Source organism: Netta rufina (assembly GCF_964035555.1).
Source record: "Netta rufina genome assembly, chromosome: 9".
In the NCBI taxonomy this organism is placed as follows: Eukaryota; Metazoa; Chordata; class Aves; order Anseriformes; family Anatidae; genus Netta; species Netta rufina.
The window spans coordinates 16,924,929-16,947,650 of record NC_140132.1 but is presented as its reverse complement, the minus strand read 5'-3'; the positions used below and the strand labels follow the sequence as shown (position 1 = coordinate 16,947,650).

Below are 22,722 nucleotides of genomic sequence, written 5' to 3'. Positions count from 1 at the left end.
TAAAAAAATGAGCCTTCTTCTGACTTTTATGAAAGATGTACAGCTCAGATAGCTGCATTTGTTCCTCTGACCTGAATTGAGCTGCTTGATAATAAATTCAATCTGCCGGATCATCTCTGCACTTCCTTCCTTGATAAAGCAGCGCAGAATTTCTTCCATTCCCTGGATGGAGTGGAAAACATTGCTAGGTTAGTGTTTCATGTGACCACACTGACAGAGCACTGTCAGCTAAAATATCACTGTTTTGTTGGGAAGAATATTGGCAGTGTGAAACAAACTGTGTCCAGCAATAAACATTCCTTTTTGTCCATACACTTCCCAAAGGCCAAAGAAATGGGATGTGTACATTGCTTCTAGATTTAGATATGGAAGTATCCACGATAAGCAGCAAATTTTAATAGATCTGCTGCTTCCACCTTCTCAACTCAGTTGTTAACACAGGCGTCAAGAGAAAATGGCCAATTTGCCTTCACAGAGATAACTGTGAAAGATTTAGAGAAGGAAAGCAAAAGGCAGGACTCTCTTTGACCTTCTCTAAACTCCGTTTCTTCCTTTGCAGTCCCTTATAGGCTTGATGTTGTGCCTTTAATCATTTAAGATGACATTCAATCCTTTGTGTTCTGTTAGGTAAAACATCTGACAACAATCATGTCTGTAAAACTTTCTAGGTTAGTCCTTAAAATACAAGGATACACTGCTGTCCCTGGAATAGCTTCATCAACCCCAAGTCAAAACACTTTTGTTACCATTAGACTAGCTTTCACCTGAACCAGTTCCTAGTTCTGTGAAAACCTTCCTCCCGCCCTCCCCAGCTAACCATGTCTAGACCAGACAGGAAAAAAAAAAAAAAAAAAAACAGCAAGAAGAACACTTATCCCCTTAGCTCACTTGAGCAGAATTACTTAACTCAGGGAAGGCCATAAATAGCAGGTCAGATGAAAGCATCTTCTGAGCCACATCCAATCTATGAAATGCTACATGGACAACTGTTCTAAAATAACATCTTTCATTTATAAACTAAGAAGGATCCTTTATGCTGCTGGGGCTTCACCTTTAGGAAAAGGCTAGCAAATATGGCAAAAATGTTCAAGACGTACATTTATACCTGTTTGTGTATCAAAGGTGGAGGGCCTCCTGCGGATTCCCTTCTCAAAATGCTATGCCTATGACAAATCTGCTGCACGCCTCTCAACAGATACCCACACACGTCATCTTCAGTGCATGAAGTGATCTCTGTGCTAAGCAAAGCAGAACTTCTTACCATTGCTCTGGCTTCTTCTCGGACAGAAGGGATGGCGAGAATGCTATACAGTGCTCCATTCACATATGGTTGTATCTAAGAGGAAGAAATACTTGCCAGTAGTCAGACCACTAAGAAAAACTCTGACATTCAGCCAAGTAGACTATAACCAAAATTTAAGAGTGAAGGAACAGAACCAACTATGTTCAGAGAGTTTAATCAGGGTAGCCTACACACTTGCAAAAATTCCCACTTGGTAAGCAGTGATTTTCTGGGGGGATGCAAGTACACTGTGACATGATTGAGCTAAACCAGTACTGCTGTGTGTTGATAGTCCCCACCCCTTTTTTGAAAATGTGTTAATGTGTTCTTGCAAACTGACCTAGCCCATGGCCAAAAAGAAAAAAAAAAAAAAGAGAGAGAGAAAGGAGAAAGTCAGAAACTAACCTAATTTTTCTGCTTAGCACTACAAAAAAAAAGGAAAGGACAAACAACTGGGACAAAACCATGTCAGCATAAACACAGACGGGTTTCAAGCACTGTAGCCTTAAGCAGGATGATAAAAGCTGAAGAAATGTAAAAGATCCTCCCACTCAGCTTCCTATTTACTGTCCCTCAGCAGAAGCAAAAAAACTTGGTAATACGATTAGTGAAAACCACCAGATATGTCAAACTACTTTTAGTAGCACTTATGTGACCCGTTGTGTTGGCCAGTTACTGTTGGAGCACTAAGACGTCCAGTCATCCTCTGACTGTATTTTGGAAAAACGAACAAGTGAGCTAGGCAGTGAGCAGAGGAAACAAGGAAAGACAAGGGATTAGTATTTACACAAGGGCTCCACAGCTTCTCAGAAAGTTCTCTTGGCACCCAAGAGAGCTGCCCTGTACCTTTGACTGCAATAACAAAACTTCCATCAGTTGCACTGGTACGAAGTCCTAAGAATCCATCCTTAAAAAGAAATTTCAAGGTCCTTCTAAGGCACAGACTTCAACTGTATCACAGCGTTTTCTAAATATTTCAGTCTAGGAACTGGGATGTTATTTTGTACTACTATGTATCGTATTAACTTTCCCTTTCATAAAAACAAAAATACTGAAAGAGTTCAATAAAGATATGACAAAATTTGTCTTAATTAAAACAGTGCCAGTAAAGAACTGATCTACGCCCTCTGATTAATTCATAAAACCTGGAGCTAATAGTTCATTGAAACATTCACTGTTTCCAGCTTAAGTGATAAACAAAAAAACCTTCTTGATGATCCAATTATTAGATATAAACATGAGATCCCACAGTTTATATTTTGTTTTTACTGGATGTCCCAAACCACCTTGCAAATCATCAAGGAATTGATCTATCAAGATCGATCGATCTATCTATCTATCAAGAGTATCCCACTAAACTCTCCCTCTCTCTGATTTCAATTTCATAAAAATATTTGTCTGCATTTTCTCCTCCCTTCAGTTCTACCAAATGGTTAAAAGAAGTACTCCTCTGCAGAGAGAGCTGAATCAATGCTTTACATAAAAGACAAATTTTATCAGAGTGATGTCTTGAAAACATTAGGCAGAAATAAACTATCACCTTTAACACTTTCCTCTGAGGTTGTTTAATATAACATCTATGGCACAAGTGTGTCTGGAGACAGAAAAGAAGCTTGAACCCCAAGGCAGTAAAGAGGCAGGTTAAACAAAGTGGCAGACAAAAACATATTTGGGCTTGAACATCACAGGTGTACTGCTTTCTTGTACCGTTCTTTAAATTAGCAGCAGATTTGTTTTTTTGTACCAATGTTTTACATAATGGCTTGCACCTCAGCTCATGAAGTAGTCAGACCAAATCCTCTCGGTCTTGAGATAACATTTAAACAGTGTCAGAAACAGCAGTCAAGAATGCATGTGGATTACACGATAGCTGGGCACCTACAAGACTTTCACTTCTGGCTATCAACCTGTGTTAAAGGAAGACATAATTACATCTAGAAAGATCTGTGTCCAATGAAATCAAATTCACAGAATTGTGAATTTTAGGAAACTTTCGAGGTACTTAATTACTTGAAAGTCTAACAAGGGAAACAAAGACAATTTATATATTTATTTCTGTTTCTTCCTTTCTTGCCTTTTTCATCTTTAATTTTCCTTTTTACCTTTTTCTTAACCCTAAGTTGCTGTACAAGTACCTCATGATTTTCATGGCCAAGAAGATCAGAGAGAACTTTGAGCACATGGTTTGAAATCCTTGCACACATTTTCTTCCCTGCAAAGGGCGAAAATAAATATGCTTGAAAAAAAAAAAAAAACAACACCAAAAAAACAGCAGATCAGAGAAAGTGTCTTAATTATTTCTTAAAATCAGTACTAAATAGAATGAATTTACACAGAGCAATACTGTTCCTGCCAAATGCTGCTCATAACTGAGCTGAAATTAGTGGAGTTTTCCAGTTTTATACAATCGCAATCTTGGACAGGATGCAACACAAAGGGATTTAACAAAGTTAAACAAAGGCATTATTTTTCTTATGCCAAGCTCTCTTCCTTGCCTTACTTTCCTTTTTAAAACGAAACTTACTTTAATGTTCTTTTAAGTCTTTTAAGACAGGAACCTTATTTTCTCAGGGGACATCTCTACACAGTAAAGTATAGCACACAAGTATTTCATTTCACATGGTGAAGGTTAAGCTCCTTGCCATTAGTGATTAAGTCAATTCTGACTTTCTTTTACATAAACAGATCTCTTAAATAGTAAGTGTCCTTCTAAAAGTGGACCTGGAACGTAGGAACGGCAGTCCTCACATGTTGATCCGAAAAAAAATCAAATCTTGGAGGGTTTCATTGATTAACTGCTTCCTTAGTTCTTGGGATTTTGGTCAAGCCAACCACCATAGTCTGGGATTCTTGGGAAAGAGATATGCTCATTAAATACTGGTTATGACACTCAAATGTCACTAGTTGGTTGAGTCTCAGCTACTAAATATAGTTACTTGAAAGAATCCAGGGATAACAGTGAAAGGTTTCAGGATCTTCCCTATCCACTTGGAATAAAATTGTAATTCAGAAGTAAGATACCTGCACTCCTCAGACACAGATTCATGAGCAAGGCAACAGCATACTCCAGTGTGTAATCAGACAGGCTATCTGTATCTGTCAGAACATCAACCAGCCAGAAAATGAGCCCATCTTTGATCATTGCTGACTGCAGTGCACGCCTAGGATTAAAAACAACAATACACACAAAAAAGCAAACCACAAGGTAAACACCTTTTGAATACATTTATATTGAATACGAGCACATTAAATACCTACTGTATCTACCTGCCATACGCTAGCTCGCCAACAAAAAAAATAAACTGCTCATTTTGCAGAATCATACTAGTGAATTAACAAAGCCTGGTAAGTAGATGCAGATTCCTGTAGGGTTAGAAGACTGAAATACTGTTGGGTGTACACCTGCAAATTGCTGGGGTAAGTTTCATTGCTTTCTAAGGCTAATTCCACCTAATACTGCATTTTCCATTGACTTCAAATTGGTTTAAAATAAGAAAAAAGCAAACAAAAAAAAAACAGCTACACATAACAGACCCATAAAACAATTACTGTTTGACAAAGCACTATAGCATTTTTGTACTGCTGATTAGGCAGATGCAATCTTTGCTTAGATCTGTTTGCACTTTCTCTAGGGATTGTTATATTGTGTAAATTTTTTCCTCAAACTGTAGTTGTCTCTGACAAGTGCCAGGTGATCAACTGTGATTGACTCCTGCCACAGAACTTCCTAACTTAACAACACCAAACATACACACCCCATGTAGAATTTTTTTTTTCTCTTAGAAGTGGTGGAAAATGTCTTACTGAAGAACATCACTTGTTAATTACTTTATTTCTTACAGCCAGCAAGTCTAAACTCCAAAGATCAAACGGTTATTTCCTTGGTCTTAGTATTTGGGATTTAGATTACCCTTGAAAACTCACACACACTTCCTCGGTCCTGGATCGTAGGGTGGGTCTGTGCCAAGGACTGAGGCAAAACAAGGGAGCATCTGACCCTATATTAAAAGTCCCACATGTCAAGTATCTGGCATTAACCTTCTATAAAATGAACTGTTATTTTTCAGATTGAAAACAAAAATTGCAGTGGCTTATTTCACAAAAATGCTCCTGACCCCAAAATTCAAACTCAACTGTTCTATCAAATGCTGCTTAAATGGAAAAATCATTTTGTCTAAGACCGGTTTAGGATTTCAAGCAGTAGGATATGAAGATTTCTTCTCAAATATATGTAAGGTATTATGTAAGGAAGCAGTGCAGAATCTTATGCACATTTCCACATACTTTATCTACTGAAAATCTAAATGAGGCAAATTCAAGAGCAGCACTTATTCTTCAACAAGCCCAAACAAACAACAACAACAAACAAACAAAATAACACAACTTGCAGTCTTAATTTAGAAGAGAGAGATATATTTATCTCCTTACATTTAGTTAGCTATTCAGAGCTGAATATTCCTCCCAAATACTGTGAAAACAGAGGTCCTAGATCATAGTTACTTTTAAAATGAGAGCAATATCATGCACTTTATTGCATTTGCGTGAAATTTCATTTGAGTCAGTAATTCAAAAGGAAAAAACAGAATAGCCCATGTATAGACAGCTCCAGGAAAGAGGATCAACAGCATGAGAATGAAATCCCTGAAAAATGTTTGCAGAAAGGATAATGAAAACATTATGCATGGGAATGTAAAACAGCTCTTTTTTTTTTTCTCCTGTGTGGCATTTTCAGAACTTTCTACATTAAGACTTTCACTTCAGTTGTTCAGTTAAAGAATACATAGAGAAGTGCACAGAGCCGTGGTAGGAGATTTACGTTTACTCAAGTCATGACAGCTGGTAGGAAATCAGGTTAATTCAGTCAGCAAAACTGAATTCTCCTCCATTATAAATGACACCGCTTTCATCGGTCATCAGAGGGTCTGATGATTGTTATGGGAAAATCAAGCACTCTTCTTTCCTCCCTGAACAGAGCTTAACTTAGCCTGCATTTCCTCCCCTGCTGTCACCACTGAGTGCTGTGCTTTCATCACCTGAGGCTGAATTTCTGCAAAGCCCCCAGAACATTCTCCCATGTAAGGGAATCCTTGTCCTCAGCTTTCAGTCTCTCCTCCAGCAATCGCAGCAACAGTGGGTTCTGAGAAAGGTAGAGACGACCTGGTGCAAAGAGTGATGAAAGAACAGATGCTGAGATATCAACTTATGACAGAAAAGTTTTTTCTCCTTGAAAGAGTACGTTGGATTGACCTTAGTTTTTTCCTGAGGAGCCACAATGTGCCAAAACCCAAACAAACCCGAACAAATGAGTTGCCTAGCAGACCAAATCCACCCGCTTGGCATATTAGAGGTCCCTACCTGCCTAGTTAGTACCTCTGCTTGTACCACACAGAATCCACTATTCTTTCAGAACATGCTTTCTGATTTATTACAGTTTTACATACTCTACAAAAAGAACTGAGATGTCCAAAGAGTTCAGGTAAGTTAGGTGTTACTGACTTTCAAAGGGATTTCAGGTCCTAGCAATAGTTAGCTTCTGAAGAAACACCAGACCTGGTGGCTAACTTGGGACAGGCAGAGATACGCAGTCTGGGAGCAGGTTTGCCAACAGGCACTTTAACTAGTGGGGAATTTCCTCTCCATATATATATTTTTTGACCTTCATAAAGAGACTGAAGCCTACATAAAGACATCAACTGGCTAGGCTCCTGCACAGACCACAAATCATCAAAAACAACAGAAATGATGCAAACACAGTGTCAAAATGAAAACTTTCCAGACACTGAAAAACTCTTTTGAATCTACGTAACAAAAGACAGTGAAGCCCTAGAAAAAGTATGCCAATGAGACTCTAAATTCCCACACGGGGTGACATGCACTTTTTAAAGTACCTATGAGCCAGCATTATATGAAAATGATTTGCAACCCTCCTCCCCTCACCATGGATCTCTTACCTTCTGCCAATGAAGCAAAAGCATTGATGAGCCTTGCCATGTACTGTCTGACTACCTCGCTCTTAGACTGTAATAATTTAAGGACATTTCTCTGAAAAAGAAAACAAATGTTAGTAATAGCTCACCGAAGAGGGAAAAAAACAAACCTAGTCTTCTGTAACATTTTAAAAGCTTCAGTAAATTTTCAGAGCAAACAAGCATAAACCGCATACCGATATCTTAAAAATTGTCACTGTGATTTAGAATTTTCCACTTCCTTTTTTAAATTTTGGTGTGGGGGTGTGGCTAAGGAAGAGACAGAAAATAAGCAGATCACAGCCACTCAGCTCTGTTATAATGTTATTAAACTCCATGGTGTAGAATAAGAATTATAATTAACCAGCACTGGCAAAGAGGAAAACTAAAATTAGCGCATTTTGTTTGTGAACTTAAATTAACAGGTTTTCTTGGTCACTGGCTAAATATTAATGTCATCCGAATAGGAATGCTGTTGTTTGACAACTAGGAGTGTGGGAAAGCAGCTCAGTAACTTACAAAGAACAACACATTGCAAACTATTTTTAATCTGTTTTACTTTTGGCATTACCTTTGCATAACTTTGCTCTTACAGAAATTCTCAGGGAGAAAAAAAAGCGATCATTGATTTATTAATCCTTTAACTTTTCTAATAGCACAAGTTACTGTTGCAATGACAATGCAGCAGGCAGGTCCACAGCTTAAACAACTGGGGAAATCAACCATGCATAAAATTAACCTTTATGAATGAAAAAAATATTTCCCTTTTGTTAGCAACAGTACTAGATCATCAGTGAATAAATCAACATGCCTGATAATCCCCCTTCTAAAGAAAGGTAACAATCCATTCTAAACTCACTAAAATACTGTTGAACATGGGCATAATCAGACATTCCATGCACGTATTAAGACTGAAGTGCTAATTCTGCTCTTATCCTAGAGCAGTGAAAATGAGTGTATTATCTAACAACACATACTGACTCAAAAAGAGACAGAGCATCTCGTAAACAAGAGCTGACTGTTATGTGGGGGGCTCAGTAGGCTTCTGCTCAACTCAGACATCAAAAACCAGGAGAGGTGACAAACTTCCCCTTGGCTACAAGGACTGTATACACTTGCTGAGATGATCTAAATCAAGAACTCCTGTAACGCCGAGCTTTGCCAATTACATCTAAAGACTGGGGCGAAGGAGTTAAATGTATCACACAATTTTGGCAGTACTAGTGCTTCCCCCCCACGCTCCAGAGAGCAGTAATATTTTCTGATCAGCACTTTATAGAAACAAATCAGCAATATCGCACACAAGCTGGAGAAAAGCCATTCCAGCTGACCTGACAGTTGCTGTGGCAATCTAGGAGGTCATTATTGATGTAGGCCTGCAGGACAGTATCTCTTTGTTCTCCAGGATATGATGTTGTCAAGCGCTAAAAAAAAAAACACAAAATAACACAACACAAAAACATAAATAAATAATCCAGTCAAATAAATGAATGGTAATGTGAATTGATGACCACTGAAGATTTAAAAGGTGCAGATACCCCATAGTTGAAAATTAATCCTCTTCTCACAGAGGAAAGGAATTCAACCTCAGTGATCTAAGGGAATGAGATGAAATGAACTGACCTGATGTCAGCTAAGCGATCCATCACAGAGCTGTTACTCATAAGCTATCATCACTGTCCATACAAGAGAGATACAGCATGACTTCCCATAAAGCTAAAAAGCCCCTCTAATAGCTACAGATGTGGTGCTTTTCTAAAAGATCTCAGAATACTGGGCTAGAGGAACCACCAGTCAGACCTAACAGTTTTTGTTTGCCTTTTTTTTTTTTTTTTTTAAATGTGAAAAATGGATATTGAAGCTTGACCAGAATTTCACTATTATCACTTTTCACGTGTCACTTTGAAAGTGTCAGCTTCCTTTTCGGCAGGAAAATGAAACTTCCTGTTGTCACCTTTAATTTTTCACAAAATACCGTTACATGATCTGAGTTAACTAAAACTGCAGGCTCCTGTAGCATACGTTGACTATGAAGGAAAACTGGTGATTAGATTCAGGTATTTCTCTGATACAGTAGCATTTATATAAATCTGAAACAGAGCAAAACATGGAAAAAGGAGCTGCCAGGAGCAACAATTTTCTCAAAAACACATCAGAAATAACTTCCACTGGAGATTTCAGGAATTTCTATCTGGCTTTCCTCAGAAAGGGAGGACACTGCTACAAATACACACCTACTGCCTGGGCTTTCTTCATCATTTCAAGAGCATCAGCGAGCTTCACTGACAAAGACAGAAGGTGCCTATAATGCTGTTCTGTTGAAGAGTTCAATCAGCTTGCCCACAAGATTGGACCCCTCCAGAAGGGACCTATTGGTTTGTACAGAGGCTATCCCACTTACCCAGCGCAGAGCTTGCAGTAGGAAGGCTTTGAGACGATCACTCCCTGTAATCAAATCTTTTTTCAGCTTCTCATAGTCCAAAGAGGGCAACAATGGCACATCCTGCATCTTTCTACAATGCAAAAGGGAAACTCACTGAATTTTGACAATCATCAAAACCCTCTCCTTATTCAGTGCAGCTGATGTTACTGAGGTGACAAGAGCCAAAACAGGAAGTTTGCTGCAGGAGAAGGGCTTCCACATTTTTACACCTTTGCTATTTTTATTACCATGTTAAAATAACAGGCTTAAAACAAGTTTTTAAAACCTGGACTTATTCTTTTTTAATATTCTATTATATTTTCAGCTCATTTGTCATCCGAATATGGAGATGTTAAACTACGAAAATTTTATCTGAGTGTTTTAGCAGCATAGAAGAGCCATCAGTTCAATGATGTCTTTGCCCTCTGTGGCCCACAAGGGCTGAAGGACAGCAGCTTGTGGCTCTCAGCACATGGTTATGAACAGCCAGAGTAACAAGCTGCAGCTCCAACTACACCTCTAAGCCCTCACAAACACAGCAAAGTCTTCTCCAAGGCAAAGCTGAATGGGTTTTTACAGGCTGCCGGCTGGACCATGCTGGTCCACATAAGATTTAATACAGGATCACATTCCATGTGCCAATACTATCCTGCTATTTTGAGTCTTAACACTGCAATAGAAATAAAATTAGTAAAAATAAAAATAGTAACATTGCTTTCAATGCTTTAATTTTATTATTTAAATAAATTCCACTAAAACAATTTTTACTCCTCTGTTCCTATCCTGCTACTTTTCAAAACAATTTTTAATGCTATATATAGTTGACCCTTTAATTATCTCGTAAACAATGGAAGGATCAAAAGTGCTTCAAAACAACTAAAAACCTCCTCAGACACACCATATCTATTCTATTTATAAGCAAAAAAAATATCAAATTAAGCACAAAAGAATTGATCTTGAAGCACACAAAAAAAAAACATTTTACCCATTCCCCCTTTTCCTGGATTTGGGGGAAGCAAAAACAACTACCAAAAAACCAACTACAACAATAGGACCGTACTGTGCGGAAACAGCAAAGAAAATAAAGCAGCCAACTCGCAGGTGTGGAGTGGCAGATTTATTGGATTAGCAACATCCTGCTGAAATTAGGATGTTATTGAACCTGCCCAGCAGAGGAATACTGATCAGAGGACATTTGCATGTAATGTTCACTGAGATCAGAGGAAGCACACAGGCTGATTCTCATTTGCAGACCACAGGTAGCGCACTTCAATTTAATAACCCCTCCTCCTACTCTTTACAGATATAATTGTAGCTGCTCAATAAATACTTACACAGGTGCTATTGATGCTCTTAACATTGTGGAAGCCTGGATCAGGAAAAAAAAAAAAAGAAATCACAACAGTTGAGTCCAAATATCAGATCAGGAGTGCTATTAATGAGGTTCATAGTGAATTATCTCACTCAAGTTCTGCAGTTCTTTTCCTATAAAACCTACATTTCAGATTAGAAACGCAGATTAAAACAAAAGGAGAGGACTTTATTTTTCATTTATTTTCCCTCCGAGTAGTTCAAAAGTTAAAACATCTTGTGTTATGATCTAGTTATGTTATCTTTACTTTCATACTCCAAGTATTACCTACACTGAGAGCATTTAAAAATAAAGGGGGGGGGGGAGGTAGAAGAAAATACTATCTGAAGCCCACTAAGAAAGATGAAGACCTTGTTAAAGACATTTATTGACTTTAAAAATGGTATTACCTTAAAGCTGTAATTCTTTTCCAGTGGAGATCTACCATGTAATTCAGCATCCAAGTTTGCTACAATTCACTCTTGTTAATACTAACATTATCAGACTGCCTGCTGATATTAACATACACCTAAATAAACAACTATAATTATGTAAAGAAAATACTATCCATTCTAGTACAGACAAAAGGGATGTGGAACAGCATGCCTTTTCTCAGGGATTCTGCCTAGGGTAAGTTCAATTTAAGCCTGGATATTTGCTCTCTGCTGCAGTGTGACACAGGGCATAGGAAGGCACCATTGTTGCACAAGTCAAAATGTCAACACGGTATAAAAGTTGTCTGGTTTAATAAGTATTTTTTAGCTAGAGCTAACTGTAGGTGAGCCAAGAAGCAGCAGTTCTGGCACGGAAGCGCTTCATATCATGCATTCTGATGTCAACCACATGCCACATTCACAGTATATTCTGTGTCTTCTTTTGTATTGACCTCACTACTTACTTTGTAAGAAATCTCTCATTACCACTTACGTCTTTAAAACCAGTCTCCTCTTCTAACCTGGCCTCTTTCAAGGGGAGCTATATAATCCACGTCTATTGTCAGGTTTAAAACTGAGGGATTTAGTAGACAAAAGGCATGCAATACCATAGAGAATATTAAATTAAACCAGCTGACATATTCTTGAACGTGCTAGATTTCACAAACCTCATGGGTATCCTTTGTAATGCAAGGAACTGCTCTCTCAGATGTGAAATAAGCTTACATGTGCATCAGAAAGCATTTTATATTATGTTTAAGTCAATGAATGACCTGCACACAATAGCTAATTAACAGGTCATGCACTTCAAAATTAACTTGTCTTGACAGCACTTCTCACATATTAGTTTATTTTACACAGTGGAGAAGTCTTTCAAAGTATCACATACACTTCAACTGTCTTCCCCTCACTTATTTGTATTATTATTATTATAAAATAAATACTAAAAGTTTACTTTTGTTTAAACAAAATTGTTTTCCACTTCAAAAACTACAAGCTTGCACCTGAGTGTGCAATGAAGTCACAAATCACTTTCTTGCTTCCTTAGCACCCTCCTCCATTAAAGGAAACATGGAAGAAAGTGGCCATAGCACCCTAAAGCAAAAGAAATGACCTTGAGTCCTTGAAGATGAAAACGTGACACAAAAAACAACAATAAGAAACAGAGCAGGTTACTAAGAGGAAATAAATGAATATAAAAGCCCTCTGCTCCTCTGCAAAGTCTTTTACCCACTAGTTCTTTACTGCCATAAAAAGAAAAATGTGCTCCAACCAAAATCCAAATAAAGGATCCACAATGGTAAAGACACACACATCCCTCATCTATACAAATAAACCTTTCTGGTAAGTGTAAGATTGTGAAAGCTTCTATAAATTTCAAACTAAAGACAATTCAATTGGAAAAACATTAGGGTTTTTACAATCAATCAGAACAAGCAGGACAACGTCCTATTAATTCTCAAATTAGTTCTAAGGTGGCAGCTAGAGAGCAGCACAGCCTTTATAAAGGTTTGGCTTTGCAGTTACCCCACACGAAAAGGCCCTGGATAACGATGCTGACCCTATACTCAAGCTCTGAGGGCAGGAGCACCTCGATGGCCAGCCTTCTGGTCCAGCACTCGCTTTCCTGCTCAGACCCAGGTTCACCCCTCTAGAACCCACGCAGGATACAGGCAGCTTTCTTAGGCTTTCGGTGCTCCTGGGAAAGCAACTTGGATACGGTTTATATTACATCAGGTTCAACGAGGCAAAGCAGAGGGATTCTCAGGGCTGGTTTGTCCTTCACTGCACCTGCCTTTTGGAGCCTGCCTGACCACGGGCAGCACCACTGATAAGAAAGAGTGCAACCACATCACAGGCAGAGATCTCCTTTCTTCCTCTGCATTTTCAATGTCTAGTTTTCAAACAAGTGATCTAAATACAGTACCAACAAACACTGATCATTCGATTTAACATCCAGATTACCTGTAGCCACGGACTCTCATCTTTTCATCTTCTTATCCTATTATTTTTTTTAAGAGGAAAGTCATACCTGCTTTCATAACATAACATGCTACATACATGCTACTTTCTGCTCCTCCTCACTTTCTGCCCCTGAGAGTCCCAAGATCTTTTCTAATTAACAGGAAGAAATGCAGAACCATTCTAACATTTCATTTTAACTTGCTTCAATACTTCTATTCCTTAAGCAGAGTGCTCTTCTGCCCCTCACAAAGTGCCTTTACCCTTCCGATTCCCCGTGTGGGGCAATGTGTACTACACAGCTCCTTCCAGGCAGCCCACCAAAGCAAACAACTCTTCAGCCTCAGTACCTCCTTGCACAGTTCACAAGATAACATTTGTTTGCTTGTTCACTTCTGTTTCTCCTCTTTGGTGCTATCTGACATTTCCCAGTCTCAGGATATTTACCCAGTTAAACATCTTTACATAACCTAACCCCAAAAAGCTCTGCTAAGCTCTAGTTCTTTACTTGGGCATTAGCTTTAATAAAAGGGAAAACCTCAAACACAGCTGGGTTCTACAAAGTAGCTCTAGGGCTTCATTAAATCAGGAGCACCGTTAGTGCAATTAAGCCATATATTCTGGTCAGTGGAAAAAAAGACATTTTCTTCACCATTATCTCCGTACACAGTAGCTTCAAGGCCAAGCTTTCACACATTTTACTTCTGGCAGGAGTTCCAGCTTAACCAGCCTTCCTTCCTCAACATATTCCTGCTATGGAAAGCAAAACCAAGTGATGCTAAGGAACAAAATCCTACCCTGTTACAAAACTTAAATCAATTTTTTTTTGTTTAAGTTATTTGTAAACTTTAGCCACATGCTTTTACAAGCAAAATTGCTTGTTGTAGGTACATATAGAAACATATAGTCTTCTAAAACTATTTTTAGGGACAACAGAATACATTTAAATGAGGAAAAGTTTAATTTTCAAGTCTTAACTGACAGTTTGGACTAGTTTTTATAATGAAAGTGGGCAGAATGGGGTCCATTTTGGCCTTTTTTGGCAATGATGAATCCAGAGCCACAGAGTGAGACTCAGTCAGCAGCACTGCCAAAGGTATCTTTCTCACTCTGCACCCGACATTATTCTCCAGACAATGCCCTTCCTAGGCAACTCCTCTTTACCATCAATTTCTCAGATGAAAAAGATTTGCTTTTGGGAGGTATTTTAACCTTAACATTTTCTCCCATGTCCTTTCCTTGGTCTTACCTTTCCTGGAATAGGTTAAACACTAATTCAAGCTTCTGCATAAGTATTTTGTACAGTACCAGTCAATGAATGATTATGAAGAACACACAGTATACATGACTTATCTGCAATACCTGACTCCCAACATTAACAGACTTAATCTCAAACAAAATGTTTTTCATGCAGAACCGCAGGACAGAACCATTTTTCAATAATTAAAGCACATGCAGAAACCAGGTGTCTTAAGGAAAGAAGAGAAACAAACACAAGAAAACAGCCCAAGCACAGCTCATTCTGGTAGGATCATGGGGTATGACTTATGTTTGTATTGTTTCTTACCAAAGCCAAACCAGGTGCCATATTAAGTAATTTTGTCACAGTGCAGATTAGCCACAGATGATAGCCCTTCATTTTTGAAAGAAGAAAGGCTTGAATATGAACAGCATGGAATAAAATAAAGAAGTTCAAAGAGAAAAAAAATATCAATATTTATAAAAGAAAACAGATGCATTTCATCTGGAAGCCAAAAGCACAACTGATTTTATCAAATCCTGTAGTCCTGTATTCAAATCATCTCCACTTTACAATTTGATGTATATATTCATAATATGCTGAAGGATGAAGCTGAAAGCCAGATTCTGACCTCTGTTACCATTATGAAAATGAGCTATAAAATTCAGTGTAAATGCAATGCAAATTCAGAATTAATACTCCAAGATATGTGATGAATACATGAGGAGTAAAGCCAAAGTTTTAGCTAATTTGTGCGTGTGATTAGAAATCATAAATGTGTATGTTCAGCTCATCCGTTACACACTAGTGACAAGAAGACTGCTACATGCAGCTTGTTGCATTTTAGGTTTTGAGCTTGTGTAACCTGGCAAGTCTCCACTGGGACCATGCAAATTTATTTCATAAGAAGATCTGCAAATGCTTTTAATTATTATTATTTTTTTAATCTTACTTATACTAGACATATGCTGTTATGAAAACTTCCTAGTTGGCATATAAAACAGTTTCTGTAACAGACCTGAAGTGTATTAAAAAAAAAGTCACCCTGTGATACTACGTGATAGCGTAATAACAATAGATGACAGATAAAAGAAAATACTATATATAAACAATGCAGATATGCTAGAGGAAACCAATCTATGTATTGGAGAAATATCCCAGAATTAGCCAGATAGCTTTAAAAATTATAAATAATTCTGCGTTGTAAAATAGTTGCATATAATTTATACAATGCAGAATGTACTAAGACTCCCTGCATATGGGCAGAACTTTTCTTTAGCAAAGATAATTACAGATGTGAAATTGTGAATGAAAACAGCTTTTCTCAATCTCAAAAGACACCATTATGAAAGGGAACAGAATGCTAAACACCAAGCAAAAGCTGGCCAGTATGACCATTCACATCATCAGCAGGAACACGTTGCTCGATAGAGGTAGTCTTCTGGTACCTGTGATCACACAGGTGAACATGAGTAACATTCTCTATGTCAAGACAAAAAGAAGCACATAAGGAATAATCCATTGCATTCAGTGATTATTTCTTAAAATAAAATGTTGTTTTAAGTAGGAAGTTGTTTGTCCACCCAGGCTACTATAGTTCCAGGTGAGGAATACATTTGAGGAAAAAGTACAATTTTCCTTGAAAAGTGAAATCTTGTTCTACCCTAACAAAGCAGAAAAAAATACAAATATGGATGATTTTCAAGTAGAATATTGACTGACATTTTTCAGAATTGGTGTCAATCACTTTTATGATTTGATTACAAACTGAGTTACTCAGAAGTAGACTCATTTCCTCTCTTTACAAAGAATGCACTGACTACAGGCAAAATGAGATACTTATGGTGTACTTGTGATATTGCCAGAATACAGACTTCCATCTGGTTACAGAAGTCACAGGCAGTACACAAAATATTGTTTTGCTTTTTCAGTTTTCAATGGAAGAGGGCCATTTTAATTGCATGAAACAATTTGATAATATCTCCTACAAAGTTTCACTTTACAAATTCATAATACAAACACAAAAAATAAGACGCACCTCTAACAAGCACAGTTCAATTTACTGCATTGTCTTAAGCACTGATATCTATCTGCTTACTCAAAGGTGCTGTGGGATCAGATGGTGTTGGCACACTGAAGACTTCAGGTTATATTCACTGACTTTCACATGGAAGAAACAATAGTTTTCCACATATTATAAAGAAGCTGTGTTTCATGTGAGAAGTTGTAGACAAAGCTGTGCTTTTGTTGACATGCTGTGTTACGTGTATTAAAAGCCATAAGGTTACTTAGAACTTCTAGTCTGTTCTCCATGCATAAATTCCAAGCCTTGCACATGTTTTTGGCTCTGTATGAACCATACGGTTAATGTAATGACAAGTTAAAATGCATAGAAAATTGTTATACATTGTGAAATGAAGAGAGACAAACTGTGACAGACTGCAGCAGGCAACGTGAAAGGATATAAAGATATAGACACTTACATATCCGTCATCACAAGGGCTCATAGAGTAATATCCCTTTATGGGCAAACAGGCACACATTAAAATAAAGAAGATTAAAAAAAAAAACAAAACACAAGTTAACAGAAATAAATCACAGAGAAATGCACAGTTCTAAGAAAACAACAAATTAAAATTAGCTAAGTATTAACAGACCATTAGCTTTGAAAAGAAAAGTATAAGCATCTTCTCCCATTCCACATACTTTACGTTTTAGGACTGAAATCAGCGTGTTTCTCTTGTAACATACCTAGTTTGCACATTATTCCATTGCAACTGTCTGTTAGAATAGATGTGTACCAAGCACTGACACATTTATGTGGATCCATGAATTGTTGTTCTCTGCATTGAAGCAGCCAAAGAGACAGGTACCAATGAACATAGTATCAATCAGAAGACCTCAGCTTCCGAGAAAGCAGCTGTGGATTTTTTCCATACTTGGCTCACATTTCTCACCAGCATATAATGAAAGCTGACACAACCTGAGGTGTTTCAGCAACATTACCTATTCCTCATCCCAAAAGGTTCCAAGGCTATATTAAGGAAAAGTCTCTAGAAGGAAACCTATGATTTAACTACTGAAGTAAAAAATTAAAGACAATTCATGGTTTGAGTAGTATAGTAATATGTCCATATTCTCTTTACTTAGACTACTATATTTAACTGATTTAACCTAGAACAGGTTAATATCTAGAAAGAGCAGTTGAATTCCCTGAAGTGAATGAGTATTTTAACTCTACCAGCACTATACACGTGTAAACACACACACACACAGTTCCTGGCTGAGGCAATTTAACACAATAGGCAACACTGAGAGAAACAACAAATGAGCAAAAAGAAACTAGGAGATAACCTCTGGCATGATGAGATGGAATTTCAACACACTCATGACCTAAGCCAATGAAAAAGTCCACGAGCATCAAGACAAAGATGATGTTAAAGGATTTGAGGACAGTAATAGGAAAAGTTTGTGGAAGCCCCTACTGATGTCAATGCCTTACCTTTAGAGATGAGGAATGTAACAGTTCATACAAAGAAGATGCCCAAATTGTGGCAGGTAGCAGATATATGTGAAAAAGGCATCACATACTGTGACAGCAGAAAAAAGGGACTTATCCTTGTTTACACAAGAAGGTAAGATTGTTTCTTCTTTATCATATAACATACAAGAAGCATCCCATGGACAAGGATGGAGAAGAAATATATACTTCATCCTAAGAAAAGCTTAGTTACATTCACAGCAAACAGCATGTAGTATTTTGAAATGAAAGAGTGTACATCCACTTAACGTTTGGTGAATCCACTCTGAATGGCTCAGAATAATAAAAAGTGACTTCTGTTTTCCATGTCTCCTAGGTTTCGTGTGGACTGCTGATGCTGAAAACATTATCGCAAATAAGAAACAGAATGGCTGCCATTAACTATTACAACTTGGTGGCATGTTCACGTTTGCAGTATAAAGTTTTTGAGGAAAAAAGTGCATACTATGGGGGAACAAAACAAAAAACATGCTAGTCTTCATGGCTTTTCCAACAAATTAAAAAAAAATAAATTCTACCCTGTTTACAGTTCGTGAGTCACAGGCTAACTTCAAAGAACTGGTGCTTTTGTCCAATGTGTGACAGAACAAACTTCCCAGCCCAGCTTCAAAAGAGCTGTGCCAAAAGACATCTAAATCTTGCAAGGGAGATTAATTCAACTAATTGGAGTGACAGGTAAATATAATCAGACTGAATAGCAGCAAAAATGTAATGGGTGTTTATTCTATTCCTTGACAGAGGAACAATATATGCAATCAACTATACAGCTTTCTAGTCACAGAACCATTTTCCAGTGGTTAAGACGCATCTTGGCTATTGATGGAGACTGCAGACGTGAAGAAGAGCTTCCTGTTCTTCCTTTAATCCAAAATTTAGAGAATCTTATTACAGGAACCCTAATTCAAGAAATTCCAGGAAGAGTGAGCCCATGCTTAAGAACTACATTGGATGGGGACTGAAGGTACAAGACTTCAGAGGATCAAATCCAAGCCAGTAAAGAGCCAGAATCCTTTAGGCATCATGATGAGTATTAAACAGACGCAGCTGCATGCAACAAAAGACTACAACCCATGTTTCTCATCCATTGGACAAATCAGTTTTAGAAGAATGAAAAAAAAAAAAAAAGTAAAACAATTTATTAAGTGTTTTACAAATATAAGGGACTATATTAAGTAACTGTATTTAAAACTATTCATTTCAAATTTACCCACCATTACCCGCATCAATTTCCTGCCCAAACAAACATTAGGAAGTCAGGAATCTGATTAAATCTTCAGCTGAATGCTTCCTCAACTTGTCAGGACTGGTGCTCTGACCTCCTGTTCTTAGATGCAGACTTTTTGCTCCGACAATTTTCTCAGATTCCTTATCTCCCACACGTCAAATGACACGATCAAAGATGGGGATTACATTGAATTGCAGCTAGGAAAAAAAAGGCCTTATGATACAATAGGGCCTTACAGAAGCGTTAGAAACATCTCCCATCTGTAATGCCGTGCTGCTGCCTCTATTCCCCCCCACGTGCACCAGATGCATCCTGTTAATGGACAGCAGATCAGGCTCACAGGCTGACCCACGAGGTCTCAGAGCTGGCAAGAGGCATAAAGCTGCTCTGCAGAAGAACGAGATCCAAGCCAGCTTGCAGGAGAGCACAGGGCAACAGCCAACACCAGACACCCTCACTGAGTAAGATTTCACAGGGGTGATTACACTAGGAAAGTCTTTTGGTCTTGCCTCAAGTCTCACAGCCAGTTCTGGAAGAAAGACTAGTTTGGGGATTTGTCCTTCTGATATGGATTTCTTTCAGTATGAAAGGACGGGCCTTTAACCACAGGAGACAAAGCAGGAAGCTGATGTTTGTACAGTAACAGCACACATTAGTAAGTGATACACACTGCTTTTGCTCTAAGCTCAAAGCCTGAGACCTCAAGCCTTTATATTATACAACACTGCTTTTCAGGCAATAAAAGCTGTGCACCAAGTACAATGCACTGGGAACAAAATGAAGTTTACAGCCAAGTAATGCCACCAAGGATATAACCCAAGGCACACTCTTTAACTTCCTTGGGCAATACATCATTTTGGGTACAGCACTGGTACAGGCCTCCTTCTAAGTCTATCCTAAAACTACCACTGTGCTGTAGCAGAAACTACAAAATCCACCATAAATCCCAGGTACACATCTCAGAGCATGATGCTACAATCTTAGACCATGTCAACTGTGCACTGGGTGGCAGGTCTTTAATGTCAACGGGACTACAGAATGCCTGTTTGCAGCCAGAAAGCAAAAATGGTTTCTTACCTTCCTAAAAAGGAGTTCTTAAGTTTATCTGTGCATGATTTACTTCAAGGACAGAAATTATCAGTAAATAAAAAATTGAAGCATCACCTCCTAATTGCCTTTAAAATCTTCATTACACAGCTAAGGGATGACTAAAAACACACTCCTCCTAGAAGCACTAATGGCTTTAACATCTTCTGCTCTCAGAACCTGCTCCCAAATTTGGCTTGTCCTGAGTTGTGCCAGCACAGCTGACTGAACTCAAGCATCCAGTCTTCCCAAACAACATAACAAACATCTAAACATCCCCTAAGCGGTAGAAATTTAAGGCTGCGTATCAGTTCAACAAAAAAGGAGCTTTCTACCTAATGATTTCCTTAGCTGCTAACCTATATAGAGATACTGATCCACCAAAATTAATTTATTTAGGGATTTATGGGCCTGACATCAATGGTGTCACTGGGACAAGGCCAAATCCAGAATACTGAAAACCCAGGTAAACTATAAAGGCCTAATCAATTTTATTGGCAAAGATGAAAAAAAGAAAAAAAAAAAAAAAAAAAGGAAAAAAAAAAAGATTTTTAATGGCTGAAAACAATCTTTAGAAATAGACAAAAAAAACAAAACACATCTCGCTTATCTTGCCTACACAGTGAACTTAATGGTGAGGATGAGCAAAGGAGTGCTAGTCTCTTCCCTCCGCAGTTCTGTAGGTGATAGCTCCTTACAGTGGAAGGAGTTTTGTGAGACAGAGTAGCTGGCAAGACCACACTCTAGTGACTCTAATTAATTATAAGCAAGAAGTGATGGGACCTTCCAACACAAATCCAGCACAGATGCTGCAAACGCATTCTGCTATGTTGTCTAGGTCATGATGCCTCCAGCTTTATTCCAAAACTTATCTGAAAACCTGAAACCACTTAAGGATAGAACAATAACAGCTAAGTGTATAACAATGAGGAATTTGGAACTCCTAAAGAAAACGTAATGTGATACCTTAATGACCAACAGTCTGAATTTGGTTTTTAGTCAGTCTCATCTGGCTTCACGGATCAACAGGGGCAGGGAGTGGTTAGAAGTATTTTGGGGCTATATACATACCATATATATTTGTTCTTCTTACTTATTTGTGTTTCTGCATGTTTGCTGTTCACATATGAAAACAGAACTCTTTACATGGGAAATAAACAAGAAAATATTATTAATCAAGGAGGATACAAGGATAAGATTGGGAAACCTGGTTATGTTTTAGTCAAGGTCTACAGCAAGGACTGTGATTAGCCTTGTCTCCGTAACTCGGCTAATGCCTCGGACTGCCTGAGTACATGAGCCTGCTTATAGAAACGGCGTTAGATTTCAACCACAGTAGCTACTATAACCTCACTGTCAAGGAGTGACCCGAACCAGCTGAGAAACCCTTAATCTAAATAGACTCAGTGCTATAGTTGTCCTGGCCCTTCCCTAGAGAACTTTGATGGCACAACAACTGCCTCAAGTACTGCGGGTAGGGGAGCCATAAAGTCACACTGAAACAGTTATGTGAGTAAAACCTCATATAAAAACAGATTCAACTGTGCCAAAAGAACACAGTTATACTCAGCTTAACCTAGTAAATTTGGGACAGAAAGGAGGCAAAAATTTACTTCCAGGAGAGCAGAAAAACCACCACCATCAAAACCTCTTTCTCTGACCTACCTACATAGCTGGAGATTACGTTAAAGTGGGCACATTGGCACAAGTACAGCGGCAAATGCATTTCCAGAGCAAATACGCTTTTAGAGATGCTTTTAGAGAAGCAGCAGTAAGCAAACATGATACAGAAGGTCGATAGTGATTTGAGCATCATTTTGTAGAAGAAAAAGGAAGAGATTTTGAACTGTCACCTAATCTGTCCTGGAGGAGCAACCAAGCATCAACCATTCCTGGTAAATAGTAACTATTGGTCTATTTGGTTCTTAAAAAGTGTGACAGAGATCCTGGCTGATACACTGTGTTGATACACTGCTGCTCACCCACTTCTTCCATGATCACTTATTGATCTGAAAAGTCTTATAAAGTCTTCTTTCACAGAGAATGAAACAGACATTTATAGCTAAAAGCTACATGTCTAGCAATAATCCACCCAGTGTTTATCAGTGAAGATGCAGCTTCAATCACTTCTATACACTCTGCAGTGGATAAAGACAAAAATCAGCAACTTCCCCAGGGATGACACTTTTCCCTCTGCTCCCTTCCCAAAAGGG

General features: G+C 38.1%; 1 protein-coding gene across 1 annotated transcript in view; it reads right to left on the bottom strand.

Annotated features, from left to right (window-relative positions):
• ARMC9 (armadillo repeat containing 9) overlaps positions 1 to 22,722 on the bottom strand; it is a 63,759-nt gene that overhangs the window by 24,369 nt on the left and 16,668 nt on the right. The window contains exons 9-18 of the mRNA XM_084292301.1: positions 17,141 to 17,176; positions 11,005 to 11,039; positions 9,650 to 9,761; positions 8,580 to 8,672; positions 7,234 to 7,324; positions 6,316 to 6,439; positions 4,304 to 4,443; positions 3,418 to 3,494; positions 1,262 to 1,336; positions 72 to 162 (exon numbers count right to left, since the gene is read on the bottom strand). Of these exons, the coding sequence (XP_084148427.1) occupies positions 72 to 162; positions 1,262 to 1,336; positions 3,418 to 3,494; positions 4,304 to 4,443; positions 6,316 to 6,439; positions 7,234 to 7,324; positions 8,580 to 8,672; positions 9,650 to 9,761; positions 11,005 to 11,039; positions 17,141 to 17,176 (874 nt within the window). The remainder of the gene's footprint in view (positions 1 to 71; positions 163 to 1,261; positions 1,337 to 3,417; positions 3,495 to 4,303; positions 4,444 to 6,315; positions 6,440 to 7,233; positions 7,325 to 8,579; positions 8,673 to 9,649; positions 9,762 to 11,004; positions 11,040 to 17,140; positions 17,177 to 22,722) is intronic.